The sequence below is a fragment of the Sturnira hondurensis genome, unplaced genomic scaffold (genome assembly GCF_014824575.4).
Source record: "Sturnira hondurensis isolate 20B ecotype Veracruz unplaced genomic scaffold, ASM1482457v3 Scaffold0004136, whole genome shotgun sequence".
NCBI classification, from domain to species: Eukaryota; Metazoa; Chordata; class Mammalia; order Chiroptera; family Phyllostomidae; genus Sturnira; species Sturnira hondurensis.
Window position 1 is genome coordinate 32,351,287 of NW_028076767.1, and position 13,269 is coordinate 32,364,555.

Consider the following 13,269-nt stretch of genomic DNA (forward strand, 5'->3'; position numbering starts at 1 on the left):
CTCCTTCCTCTTCTTCTCCCACTACGCGGAGACCCTAGCCCGAGCGGGGTCTGGAGGGACGCGGGCCTAGCCCGCAAGCGGAAGGGACAGGGGGTAGGAACGGGCTCCGCAGGGAGGGCGCAATCAGAGCCTGAGAGCACGGTGCGGCGGCAGACATCGGCAGGCTAGACTCGCCTGCCGCCGGGAGCAGGCTTCAGGGAACCGGGGTGGGGTGAGGATAGACCCGAGACTCCATGTCCCATGGTGCCCCGCGCCCGCTTCCGGACTTCCGTGATGCCCTTCGGCGGTCCGGACACTGGGCGGCCTCGGTCATGCTGCGCGCGTTAAGCCAACTTGGTGTGCGGCCCCCGTGCGGGCCCCCGGCTCCGCTGCTGCTACCTGCGCGGGGCCGCAAGACCCGTCACGACCCGCCGGCCAAGTCTAAGGTCGGGCGCGTAGCTACCCCGCCCGCGGTGGATCCTGCCGAGTTCTACGTGCTGACGGAGCGTTACCGGCAGTACCGCCAAACGGTGCGCGCTCTCAGGTGTGTGTGGCGGAGGGGGAGGTGGCTGCCCGGAGTGTGTGTGGGTGTGGGCGGGCTAAGAGGGTGTCGACTTCGGGTGCGTCTCTGCCCAGGCTGGAGTTCGTGTACGAGGTAAGGAGGAAGATACAGGAGGCCCGGACCGGAGTCCTGGCAGAGCGCAAGGCGCTGGAGGATGCCACTGAACACCAGAACCTGATGGCCTGGAACCAGGCGGAGAACCGGCGGCTGCACGAGCTGCGGTGAGCCGAGAGGGACAGGGACACCTGGCTGGCTCGCGGGGAACCTAGCCAGCTCAGTCTCAGCCCCTTGCTCCTACCAGGATAGAGAGACTGCGGCAGGAGGCGCGGGAGCAGGAGCAGCGGCAGGCGGAGGAGAAGGCCCGTAAAGCACGAGAGACACAGGCCTGGGTGCAGCTCAAGGAGCAAGAACTGCTGCAGCTGCAGGTGGGCCTCATCTCCCGGGGGTGGGGCTGGAGGCCGAGAGCTCAGCCTGGGAGGCTGCTGGAGGCCTGGGTGCAGCGAAGTGGGGCACTGGCTACAGGTAGCAGAGAGAGCAGTCTTGAGAGTTAGTTAGCCGGTGGGGATTTGGGAGAGGAGAGCCAGGAGAGTGTGACACCCGGAAAGAGCTGGCACTAACAATTGACGTTGTAAAGCGTTCAGGTAGCTGGTGAGAAGTAAACTGGTGTCTAAGGGAGGGACCCCCGAGGGACCCCCCCCCAAGAGTTTGTATTTTGCCTAATGGGTGGTAAAGGCACTGAAGGGTTAATCACGTGGGCTAGGTTTGCAGGAGTGATCCGGCAAGAATGAATGAGTCTTGAATTAAAGTAATAGAGGAGGAGGGGTTTAGGAGGTAACACTGATGGAGCTATGCCACCCTGCAGGACTCTAGGTTGTCACAGCTAGCGTGCTGTGGTTCTGGCAGAGGTGACCAGTGGATGATTAAGAAAGGAATGTGGCAGGGCTGCTGGAAGCTCAGCAGGGCACTCAAAGAGGGCCTGGGCTGCAAGCATGCCTCCCAGGAGAGAGCTTGGGCCTCTCTGTCATTGGGCTGAAGCCAGCAGGCTTCAGCAGGCTGGTGTGAGCTGGGGGCTCCCATTCAGCTGGCCTTCTTTCTCCCAATAGGAGGAAGCAAAAACCTTCATCACCCGTGAGAACATGGATGCTCGAATAGAAGAAGCTCTGGACTCCCCTAAGAGCTACAACTGGGCCATCACCAGGGAGGGGCTTGTGGCCAGGCCACAGCACAAGGGCTCCTAAGGGCCCATTAAGGACAGTGCCTGCACAGGGACTGCGCGTAGGGGCAGATGAGGGTTGAGTCTGAATAAAGCAGTGGTGTTCGTATGAAGAAGGAAGCTCAGTGTGGCCCTCCTGTTCTGGCCTCTGCGCCTGCGACTTGGTCAGAAACTCGCACACTCAGCGCCCTTTTCTGCCCCATGTAAAACTGTCAGACCCTAGAGGTGTCCATCTTACAGAGGAGCAGACTGGACCATAGTCTCCAGGTCACCTCCTGAGTATCATAGAGGGCAGTCTGGTTGGCATGTTGTATAGCCCATGGGCCAAATCTGGCCTAGTACATGTTTTTGTAAATAAAGTTTTACTGGAATACATCCACGCCCATTCATTGACTACTTGGTTGCTAAAATGGCAGAGATGATTAGTTGCAACGAGGGCCATATATGACTTGCAAAATGTTTGTTATGTGGCTTTTACAGAAGTTTGCTGACCCCTGATCTAGGGTTTTAGGGCTCCAGCCAGGAGCAGCTATCACCTGGTATCTGAGGCACAGGCTAACCATTGGCCAGCGACCTGTGTCTGCCTGACCATGGGCTTTGCTGGCCAGGATCTGGTGTGGATAAGCCACAGAAGGCAAAGTAGAGACCCCATTTCTTCTGGTAGCCCTTTGCACCCATGGCCTTGGTGACCTACATCTGCCCGGGCACTGCCAGCCTCCTTGGACCGCCCAGCAGATGGGTGCTGGCAGGGGAGGCCTGGCTGACTCAGGCTTTCCAAGGTCAGTGTAGTTTGTCAAGCACTTGAATCAAACCCTGTGGGTACCGGAAATACTGTGATTAAAGTTCACAACATCACCCTGGCTGGTGTGACTCAGTGGATGCAGTGCCAGCCTGCAAACCGAACAGTCATTGGTTCGATTCCCAGTCGGGGCACATGCCTGGGTTATAGGCCAGGTTCCCTGCGCGGGGTATGTGAGAGGCAACCACGCACTGATGTTTCTCTCCCCCTCTCCTTCCCTTCTTCTCTGTCTGGAAATGTAATCTTTTTTTAAAAAGTTCACAAGATTGAGTAAGTGAATATATAGATCCATGGCCCCTGTTTAGAGAGGCCCTCAAGCATCATCTGGGCGGAGGCTGAAGAGATGTTTTTCTGAGCCAGAGCTGCTGCCCTTTGTCACTATTGACTTGAACTTACCCAGATACCAGAAAGGGGGGTTGGGGTAAAAAAATTTATATATATACACACACAGCACCCCCCGACGCTTTTCTGTCTTTGGGAACAGCTCTCCTACCACAGCCCCTCACCTCCTGGAAGTGTACACCTGCTCCAAGTTTGCCCCCGCCCCGACCTTGGGCAGGGGCACCTCTCAGCTGCAGAGCAGGTCGCTGTCTGCCGTGGAGCTGAAAGGAACAGGGACACTGACAGATGAGCTCCTCGGCAGCTTGGCAGCCCACGTCCTCGGACCTCACTTATTTCTAGCAGCTTCCAAACCAGGGCGATTTCAGGGGACATCGGCACAGCAGTGAAGTTCATTGGCACTGAAGCTACCACTGTAGGGGAGGCATGCTCGGGCTGGAATTGGGACTGAGTTTGGGAGCCTCACCATTGGTGATGCTGGGAAGCCTTCTCTGAAGCAACTGCTCTCCTACTCCACTGTAGGGGCTTGGAGGCCATGGGACTCTTGCCTGATGGTGGCGTTTCTCCCATCTTCACCATGTGACAGAGCCGTCACCACCTCCCATACTTCTCCCCGTGTCTTGTCTGCCCTCTATGTTCCTTTTCCTGTACCTCCCTAGGCGCCTGGGGAAAGTGGCTGGCTAGGGTTTTGGCAGAGGAAAGACAAACACTGTATTAAGAAAAATAAAGAAAAATATGCACCTGACTGGTGTAGCTCAGTGGATTGAGCACAGGCCTGCGAACCAGAGGATCGTGGTTCGATTCCCAGTCAGGGCACATGCCTGGGTTGCAGGCCGGTTCCCTGCAGGCCAACTCCCAGCAGGGGACGCACAAAAGGCAACCATACATTGATGTTTCTCTCCCTCTCTCCTTCCCCTCTAAAGATAAATAAATAAATAAAATCTAAAAGAAAAAAGAAAAATATGCATATATAACACTTATCCTAGCTTCTCTCCTGATCTCACACATTGTAGAGGGTCTGGGAAACACCAAGAAATGAAAACATTTTTTAAAAAAGACTACGTTTATTTGTGTTTGGAGACGTGGGGAAGGAGGGGAAAAGAGAGGGAGAGAAACATCGATTGGTTGCCTCTCACACCCCCGACCTGGGGACCCAGTGCACAACCCAGACATGTGCCCTGACAGGAATCCAAGTGGCCACCTTCCAGTTCGCAGGCCAGCAATCAACCCACTGAGCCACACCAGCCAGGATGAAACCAAAACATTTTAGGGAATATGGGCAATCCCCGCATTCAGGTGAGCAAGCAGGCAACAGGTACAAGCAGAAAGCCAATGGATGTCATGGTGCCCTGCACCCCTGAGAGCAATGGCCTTTCTCCTTAGGCCGGTGATGGCCCTTCCCCCTGGCACCAAACCTGGGTGCAGCCCAGCAGACCCTTGCTTTCAGGTGCTGAACATCACTTCTGGGGTGAGAGCTAATGGACACACAGTGAGTGGCATTTCCCCTCGCCAAGGACAAAAATACAGGTGAATGGTTGAAAGTCTCTGGAAAGGTGTGTTATATTTTTCTGTTACCAAACCCAACCATTGGTGAGGGAGGGTCCCACCTCTCACCGTCTACCAGGCAAATCTCCAAAGACAAGTTCGGTGGAAAAGAAAGAAATCTTTTATTTAATAGCATGTTTCTGCCTAAAATATCTGGGTATCAAAAGTAAGGAGAAAGGAAAAGCCAGAGGGTGATATAAAAAATAGCTATTTAAATTTTTGTCATCGCAACTACGACATGGGTTCAGGAACTGAAACTAACACAGGAACAAAATATCTGTTCACAGGGCTGACTGTTAACACCCAAAGGAACATCTCCTGTTGCCCTCTGCCCGCTCAGTTCAAGGTTGCGCCAGGACCCTCTTTTCCCACCCAGAAGTATCATAAACACGGGCGGCTTAGCTGGTCTCCGGTCACTATCCAGCTTCAGGCATCTTTCGGAGTCTGTGACCCCAGGCCTCCGTTCACAGGGCCACACTGGCCACCATTGGTAGGCGCACTGGTGACTTTTGATACCCCGCCTCACTGGGGAAAAGAGCCAATTGACTTGCACTTGCGAGGAAAGCTCCTTTCAAAAGTCCTCTCCCAGGATCCCATGCGTGGGGAGACCCAGTGGGAGTGTCCAGACCTCCAGCCAATGAGAGCCAGTGTCAGCCCCGTTCCCTGTTGCCCTTCGTGCACAGTGTGTAGCCAGGGGAGGCACAGCCTCTAGTCCCACTGGTGCAGCTCAACCCCTCCGCCATTTGGGGGGAGGGGTGTCACCCATTACAGTATTTCACATTCTTTCATTTTCCCTCTTAAGTCTAGTTACTGAGGGAGAGACATGGTCTGGGAGTGGGATTTGGTGTCTGGGAACAGCTGAGATATAACTGTCCGCCTGGCTCCCACACCTTCACCCGTCACAGCCCAGCCCACAGTGCGCATGCTGGCCGACCCATGAAGACACGCTCACCGGCCACTGCCACCGAGGCTATTGCCAGAGATGCCCCAGAGGCGGAGGGATCCCTGGTCCTGCCCTCCCTCTGGCCTTAACAAGTCTTTGGCCTGGAACTCCGAGGTCATACGGAGCCAGCCGACAAGGAAGTCCGGGACACATGCCAGGCAGGCCTCCAGACTCCTCGGGGCTGAGGGCTTTGCGTGGGCAGCCCGTGTAAACTGAGTTCCTAAAAGCACCGTTTTCCACAATTTACAGTATTTAGAGAGGGATAGAGAGAGTTGTTTATTTACAGTATTTACAGGGGGATAGAGTTGTTTTGGGGGGACTTTTTAAAAACATTTTATTTATTTATCTTTAGAGGTGAAGGGAAGGAGAGAGGGAGAGAAATATCAATATATGGTTGCCTCTCATGCATACCCCACTGGGAACTGACCTGCAACCCAGGTATATGCCCTGGCTGGGAATTGGTTCCCAGGTCTGCACTCAATCCACTGAGCTACGCCAGCCAGGGCTTGTTTTTTGGGGAGTTTGCTCCAGAAAATCACCTGGGACACGGCCACCCCTTTCCAGATGGCCCACAACCCATGGTGGGCTGTTTTCACACAGCACTGGGCATCTCCGAGGCCAGTGTGTGGGTTCTCCCTCTGCCCAAACCTGTGTCCACCCCCTCCTTTCCACAGGTGAGGGTCCCTAGGGCCCTCAGGGATAACCATCTGCTCCTTCAACTCCATCTCAGTCTGCTTGCTGGGGAACCCGGTTGCAAAGGAATGGATGAGATGAGGCCAATGTCGGAGAGAACACACTCAACCAGAACCATCCCTGATGTGAACCCAGGAGAGAAGAGTCTGTCATGGCCCCAGCCAGCCACACACTCTTGTTGACTCTCCCAGGAGGGTGCTGAGGCCATCAGGTCACAGGGCCTGTTTGCCCCCCAGCCACTGGTGGGAGCTCCCCAGCACCAAGGAGCTGGTCAGGCCACCCTGAAGCACCAGTCAGCAGCTGGTCTTGTTGTTCACCCAGATCAGCTCGTTGCCATGCTGGGCTGGAAGGCCCACAGTCTGACCCTAGACAGGGCCGCAGAAAGGCCTCCCACCGCCCTGGGGATATTCGAATAACACCTGAATATTGGGTGGTACAGGCACCATTTCCCTGTGCTTCACCATAGCGGCTTCACAGATGATGCGTTTTTTACAAACTGAAGGCAAGACCCTCCACCAGCAAGAAGGCCACAGCTTGCTGTTCTGCCGCACTCGCTTCCCTGCCCTGCTCTGGGCCTTGAGCCCGCCAGGTCTCCCGAGTGTGCGTGTGGGGACCTGTGGTCGAGAGTTGCAGTGTGTGCCAACCGTCTGTGGTCGTGGCTACAAGAGGACCCTGTGTCTGTGGAGAAGTGCCTGAAGGTTCTCAGGTAGATAGTATGACAGTGGGATTGACCTCGAGGTGCCCCGGGGGTGGGAGCCAGGTGGAGATGAGACCAATCAGCTCGTGTTGGCAGCTGTCACTGCCGAGGGGGTAGGGGCCTGAAGGCTTTCAGTCTAGTGGCTCCACTTTTTGGTGTGTGTGAGGTTTCTCATAATAAGAGCTACCAAACCAAAAGTGGTAGGAGAGGTAAATGTTCTACGAAAAGATGCCCCAAATTTGCTTTGTTAAAAATGGTGCAGCCCTGGCTGGTGTAACACAGTAGATTGAGCGTGGGCCTGCAAACCAAAGCATCGCTGGTTCCAATCCCAGTCAGGGCACATGCCTGGGTTGCAGACCAGATCCCCAGTAGAGGGTATGCAAGAAACAACCACACGTTGATGTTTCTCTTCTCCTTCTCCCTTCCCCTCTCTCTCAAAATAAATAAATAATATCTTTTTAAAAATTCAGCAGAAGTGGAATTGCTAGATCATAAGGCAGTTCCATTTTAAGTTTCGGGGGACCCTCCATACTGTTTTCCACAGTGGTTGCATCAGTCTGCATTCCCACCAATAGTCCTCTCCTCTCTTACTTTTTTTTCCTTTGAGAAACAGTGCCACCTTTTATTCACAGCATAGGTATTTGGCCTCTGTGCAAAATACTTGACTTTAAAACAAAACTCTTGATTCAATTGAAAATAGCTTCTTTGATTTAAAGTTGCCTTGACCATACTCTAAACAGATATAGGAGAAACTATGCCATTAGGCAACATGAGCCTGGTCTAATAAGACTATATTTCTTTTATTTAAACATATTTTATTGACTGTGCTATTATAGTTGTCCCATTTCCCCCCCCCTTCATTCCCCTCCACCCTGCACACCCCCTCCCACCCACATTTCCCTGCTTTAGTTCACGTCCATGTGTCAGAAGTTCTTTACCTTCTACATTTTCCACACTACTCTTGCCCTCCCCCTGTCTGTTTTCTACCTACCATCTATGCTACTTATTCTCTGTCCCTTCTCCCCCTGCCTCCTCCTCCCACTCCCCTGTTGCTAACCCTCCATGTGATCTCCATTTCTGTGGCTCCACTCCTGTTTTAGGTGTCCACTTAGTTTGTTTTTGTTTTAGGTGTGGTTGTTAGTAACTGTGAGTTTGCTGTCCTTTCATGGTTCGTATTTTTATCTTCTTTTTCTTAGATAAGTCCCTTTAACATTTCATTTAATAAGGACTTGGTGATGATGAACTCCTTGAACTTGACCTTATCTGAGAAGCACTTCATCTGCCCTTCCATTCTAAGTGAAAGCTTTGCTGGATAGAGCAATCTTGGATATAGGTCCTTGTCTTTCATGAATTGGAATACTTCCTTCCAGCTCCTTCTTGCCTATAAGGTCTCTTTTGAGAAATCATCTGACAGTCTGATGGGAACTCCTTTGTGGGTAACTGTCCCCTTGTCCTTGCTGCTTCTAGAATTCTCTCCTTCATTTTAATCTTGGATAATGTACTTATGATGTGCCTTGGTGTGTTCCTTATTGGGTCCAGTTTCTTTGGGACTCTCTGAGCTTCCTGGATTTCCTGGAAGTCTATTTCCTTTGCCAGGCTGGGGAAGTTCTCCTTTATTATTTGTTCAAATAAGTGTTCCACTCGTGGCTGTTTCTTTCCCCCTTCTGGTACCCCTATAATCCGGATGTTGGAACGTTTAAAGATGTCCTGGGGGTCCTAACCCTCTCATTTTTAAAAACTCTTGTTTCTTCTTCTTTTCTGTTTGGTTGTTTCTTTCTTCCTTCTAGTCCATTCCATTGATTTGAGTCCCATTTCCTTCCCATCACTATTGGTTCCCTGTGCATTTTCCTTCATTTCACTTAGTATAGCCTTCATTTGTTCATCTAATTTGCAAACACAATCAACCAGTTCTGTGAGCATCCTGATCACCAGTGCTTTGAACTATGCATCTGATAGGTTGGCTATCTCTTGGTTGCTTAAAACTATTGGCTCTGGGGCTTTGATTTGTTTTTCTATTTGAGCCATTTTTGGTCAGGTCACGCCTGTTACATATGAGGAGTGGAGCCTTAGGTGTTCGCTAGGGCAGGGCAACCCAGTGGCTGGATTGTGACGCTGTATGTGGGGACAGGGTCAGAGAAGGAACAGGGGCGCTTGCTCCGCTTTCTCTTGGATTTCTGTCCCCTCTGCTGCTTCCTACAAGCAAATCGGGCCCTTCTGGTGCTGGTTCCTGGGTGGTTGGGCTTGTGTACAGTCTAGGACCCTGTGGTTCTCTCCAATGAACTCTCCTGTGAGGCTGGGAGTGTCTCCCTGCACCTGCGCCCCCACTAGTGTTTTCAATCGGCGCTTTTAGGCTTTATTTCCCAGTGCTGGGGCTCTGGGTTGCTTGGTCTGTCTCGCTGCCTGTTTTTGCCTGGTTTATCTGTGCGCATAGTCTGCCCCACGTGACCTGCGCTCCCGTCCTCCAGCCACCGCTTTTTCCTGCCTCGACCCCTCTCCAGCTGCCGACTCCACCCCCCTTATTGGTCTGATTGAATAGTCGTCGGACTTCCGTACAGTTCAATTTCCTGTCTGTTCTGGTTGTGTTTTTGTTTCTAAATCTTTGTTGTCCTTAATTTTGGTTGTGCGAGGAGGCACTGTATTTCCACCTACGCCTCCATCTTGGCTGGGAGTCTCCTCTCTTACTTTTTGAATGTCCTTGGGAACATTTCTTTGTCTGTGCCTGTTTCCTTGAAAGTAAAATAGGTAAAATAGTGGTAACTACCTATAAGATTGTTGTGGCAATTCAGTGAGGCATTTATGTAAAGCTGAGTGCCTGAGAGACAGTAATTGCTCAATATGTGTTAAAGACTGTCATTTATTTTCTTTTATTTTTTATCCTTACCCGAGGACATTTTTCTTCATTGCTTTTCAAGATAGAGGAAGGGAGAGAGAGAGAAACACAATGTGAGAGAGAAATATTGATTGGTTCCCTCCCATAGGTGCCCTGACTAGGGATCCAGACCAGGGATCGCCCAGACAGGAAATCACACTCACAGGACGGTGGCTGGAACCCACAACCTAGGTATGTGCCCTGTTAAGAATTGAACCTGCAGCCCTGGCAGGTGTGGCTCTGTGCATTGAGTCCTGGCCTGCAAACCAAAGGGTTGCTGGTTTGATTCCTGATCAGGGTACATGCCTGGATTGTGGGCCAGGTCCCCAGTAGGGAGTGCATAAAAAACAACCACACATTGATGTTTCTCTCTCTTTCTCCATTCCCCTCTCTCTCAAAATAAATAAAATCTTTTTTTTTTTTAAGAATTAAACCTGCAACACTTAGGTTATGGGTCAGTGGGGCAACCTGCAGAGCCACACCAGCCAAGGCAAAGGTTCTTGTTGTTCTTACTCTTTTATTCTCATTCTCATTCTCATTCTTATTCTTATTCATTATTTTAATGAAACTAAAGATGGCCTCAAACTCATACCAGAAACTAAGAATCATGTTAAATTTAGCCAAACTGGGAATGAATTGCTGGAGGCCAAGATCTGTCCTGCAGCTCCTCTTAATTCCAGCAGAGGTCAGTCTCATAAAAAACAGTGACAACACTCAGAAATGTAAAATGTAAGATCAGTAAATTTGACTAGGGTTGTCCACCCCTTATCTGGTAATAGATTGTAAGACCCCCAGTGGATGGCTGAAACGTGGAGAGTACCAAACCCTATGTACACTATGTCTTTTCACACACACACACCCCTCGGGACCTAAAGGAGCGCTTAATGGCTTCTCTTTGCTGTGTCTGAATTGCCGGCATCACTCCTCTTGTGCTTTGGGGCCATTGCTGAGTAGAATAGGGGTCCATGCGCACAAGCTCTGTGATGCCGTGACAGTCGATCTGGTCACCCAGAGGGCGGCTGACTGACCAGCGGTGGGCAGCACACTCAGCGTGGAGATGGGGGACAGAGGGACGAGGTGCGTCTCGGAGACCACGCAGCAGGTGGGCACGAGACTTGGTCACACTGCTCAGGAGAGCACACAGTTTACATCTTAGAAATTACTTAGTTCTGGAATTTTTCCTTTAATGTTCCTAGACTGTGGTGGACCGTGGGTAACTGAAACCACGGCAGGCAACATGCACACGAGGGGAGACCGCTGTATTCCATCACTTCAGTCATTTCATTCCTCTGTTGGGGACGCCTGGGTTGTGTCCATTTGGTTCTCACACAAACAGTGCCACCGGGTTCCACCCCCGTGGACATGTCTTCTGATGCTCATGTGCTCGTGTGACTGGAGAGGAACTGCTGGGTCACACGATGTTCAGCCTCAGTGATGCTGCCGACCAGCTTTCCCAGTGGCTGTACCAAACTCTCCTGCCCAGCAGTGCACGGAGGTGCCCGTTGTTCTGTGTGCACGCGGTAAAGCCAGCCCTTCTAATGTTAGCTGTTCTAGGGGGTGTGTATTCATTCTGGTTTTAACTTTAATTTCCTATATAACTAATGGGATAGTTACCTTTTGTTTTTATTGAGCAATGACATAGCTTCTTTTGTGATTTTCTCCTGGCTCCTTTGTCTTTTTTTAAACTGATTTATCAGAATGCATTTTATATGTCAATAATGAGCCCTTTGTTGAATACGTATGTTGTACTAATAAGAATGTTTGATCTGCCCTGGTCGGCATGGCTCAGTGGTTGGGCACCATCCCGCAAACTGAAAGATTATGGGTTTGGTTGCCAGTCAGGGCACATCCCTGGGTGGTGAGTTCGGTCCCCATGTGGGGCACATGCAGGAGGCAACCAATCCATGTTTCTCTCACATCAATGTTCCTCTTCCTCTTTTTCACCCTCCCTTCCCACCTGGAATCAATGAAAGAAAAAAAATGGTTTGCTCCACAGGGGTCTGTGAGAAGTGCTAAGTGGTCCGGGCCTCCCAGGGCTGAAATAGTCAGGAAGCCCATGAAGGTCCCCTTGTTCTCCGTGTCCAAACTGTTCTCTCTGTGGCGAGTCGGTCCTAACCTGACCCTCCACAATATAGACCCCGGATCTCTACCCAGTGACCAGACCATCAGGTGAAGGAAGAACATTATATATTTTATATAATGTTCTGCCATCACATTATATATTTGACTGTGAATCTTCCTCCTAGAATGTGTCAAGGGGTCGTGTGACCTGTGCAGCTACAATGGGGAAGGAGAAACTCCCAGACCTGCCTGGAATTTCTGGGGCCCAGTATCCCTGAGCCCAACACCCAGAGTTCCACTCTGGTCCACAGAGCAGAGCCGAGGCTCATCAGGAGATGAGGAGGATGAAGGAGGTAACATCATTCCTCATTAAACATGTGTGTTGGAGAGTGGGAGATAAGTCCTGTGAGCACACAGAGCCTTGCATGTCCGTGGAATTTCCTGGGTGCAGTGCGGTGGGGCCTGCTGGGATATCCCGTCAAAGGGAAAGGGAATTCTCACACTGTCCCAGAAGAATAAGTGAATGTGACAAAAACTGTTCAATATGGTAATTCCACCAAAGAGAAGTGATGCTTATGTCCATCAAAAAGTAATAGTCAAAAACCTGGAAACAACCAAAAGTCCTCCAAAAGAATAATGGATAAACGCATCATAGGACATTCTTATAACTGGATTCTGCACAACAGAAAAGAGACAGAAACCACTGATGTACTCCACAGCACAAACGAATCTCGATGAGATTACGTAGAACAAGTCAGATGTAAAGAGTGCATACTCTGCGATTCCATCTATAGGAAGTTCAAAACCAGGCAAAACTAAGCTGTTGTGATGGAGAGTGGCAGGAGGCTGTCTGTCTCTGAGAGGACACCGACTGGGAGGCAAGCCCAGTAATCTTCTAGGGCACTGACGTGACATTTCACACAGTGTATAAATAATCCATCAAGCTGTAGACTTAAGGTTTGTGCATTCATGTAAATGCTACTTGGATTAATGTAAGTCAACGAGAGACAATTCCCATCACAAAGACAAGATGATAGTCAGAAGTGACTTCATAAACTGTTTGCTTGAAGACCAGAAAGAGCATTCGGAGCCCATTGGCCACATTTGAAGGTGCTGCTCTGATCCTTAACCAGGACCAGAAGGGCAGGGGGCTTTGAGGGTCATCCAGGGCAAGGACACACCAAGGCCATCCCGCTAGAGCACAGGCAGCTCTGCCTTTCAGGCCTTATGACCAAGGGGTCCTCTCCTGCTCAGCATGTCCAGAGGGGATCAGTATGCTGGGAGGAGCCAGTGGGATCCCACATCAGAAGTCCTGAGGGTTCACCCTGGAGAGAGCAGCAACTCAGTTGCTTGGAGCATCATCCCATAAACCTAATGGTTGTGAGTTCCATCCCTGATCAGAGGACATTCCTAAGTTGCAGTTATCGAATAAGGTTTCTCTCCCTCTCTTTCTTCCCCCTTCCCCCCGTCAGTCTAAATTACATGGGCAGGAAGTCCCTAGTCACTACAACAAAGCCACAACCCTCCTTGACACATCACTAGCACCTTTTGAAAACAGCTCTTTCCCTA

At 50.9% G+C, this 13,269-nt stretch overlaps 1 protein-coding gene across 1 annotated transcript; it reads left to right on the top strand.

Moving 5' to 3' along the window:
• Positions 1–264: 264 nt before the first annotated feature.
• On the top strand, positions 265–2,130 carry MRPS26 (mitochondrial ribosomal protein S26). The gene is made up of 4 exons (XM_037044326.1): positions 265–523; positions 616–762; positions 843–966; positions 1,645–2,130. Exons 1-4 carry the CDS (start codon positions 312–314, stop codon positions 1,777–1,779), a joined length of 618 nt encoding a protein of 205 aa, XP_036900221.1. The 5' UTR covers positions 265–311; the 3' UTR covers positions 1,780–2,130.
• Positions 2,131–13,269: the final 11,139 nt, after the last annotated feature.

Excerpts from the sequence above, each read along its gene's own strand:
- MRPS26 (XM_037044326.1), top strand. The coding sequence starts at position 312 with ATGCTGCGCGCGTTAAGCCAACTTGGTGTGCGGCCCCCGTGCGGGCCC. Across the intron at positions 524-615 it reads CAAACGGTGCGCGCTCTCAG|GCTGGAGTTCGTGTACGAGG; the intron begins GTGTGTGTGGCG and ends GTCTCTGCCCAG. Across the intron at positions 967-1,644 it reads AAGAACTGCTGCAGCTGCAG|GAGGAAGCAAAAACCTTCAT; the intron begins GTGGGCCTCATC and ends TTCTCCCAATAG.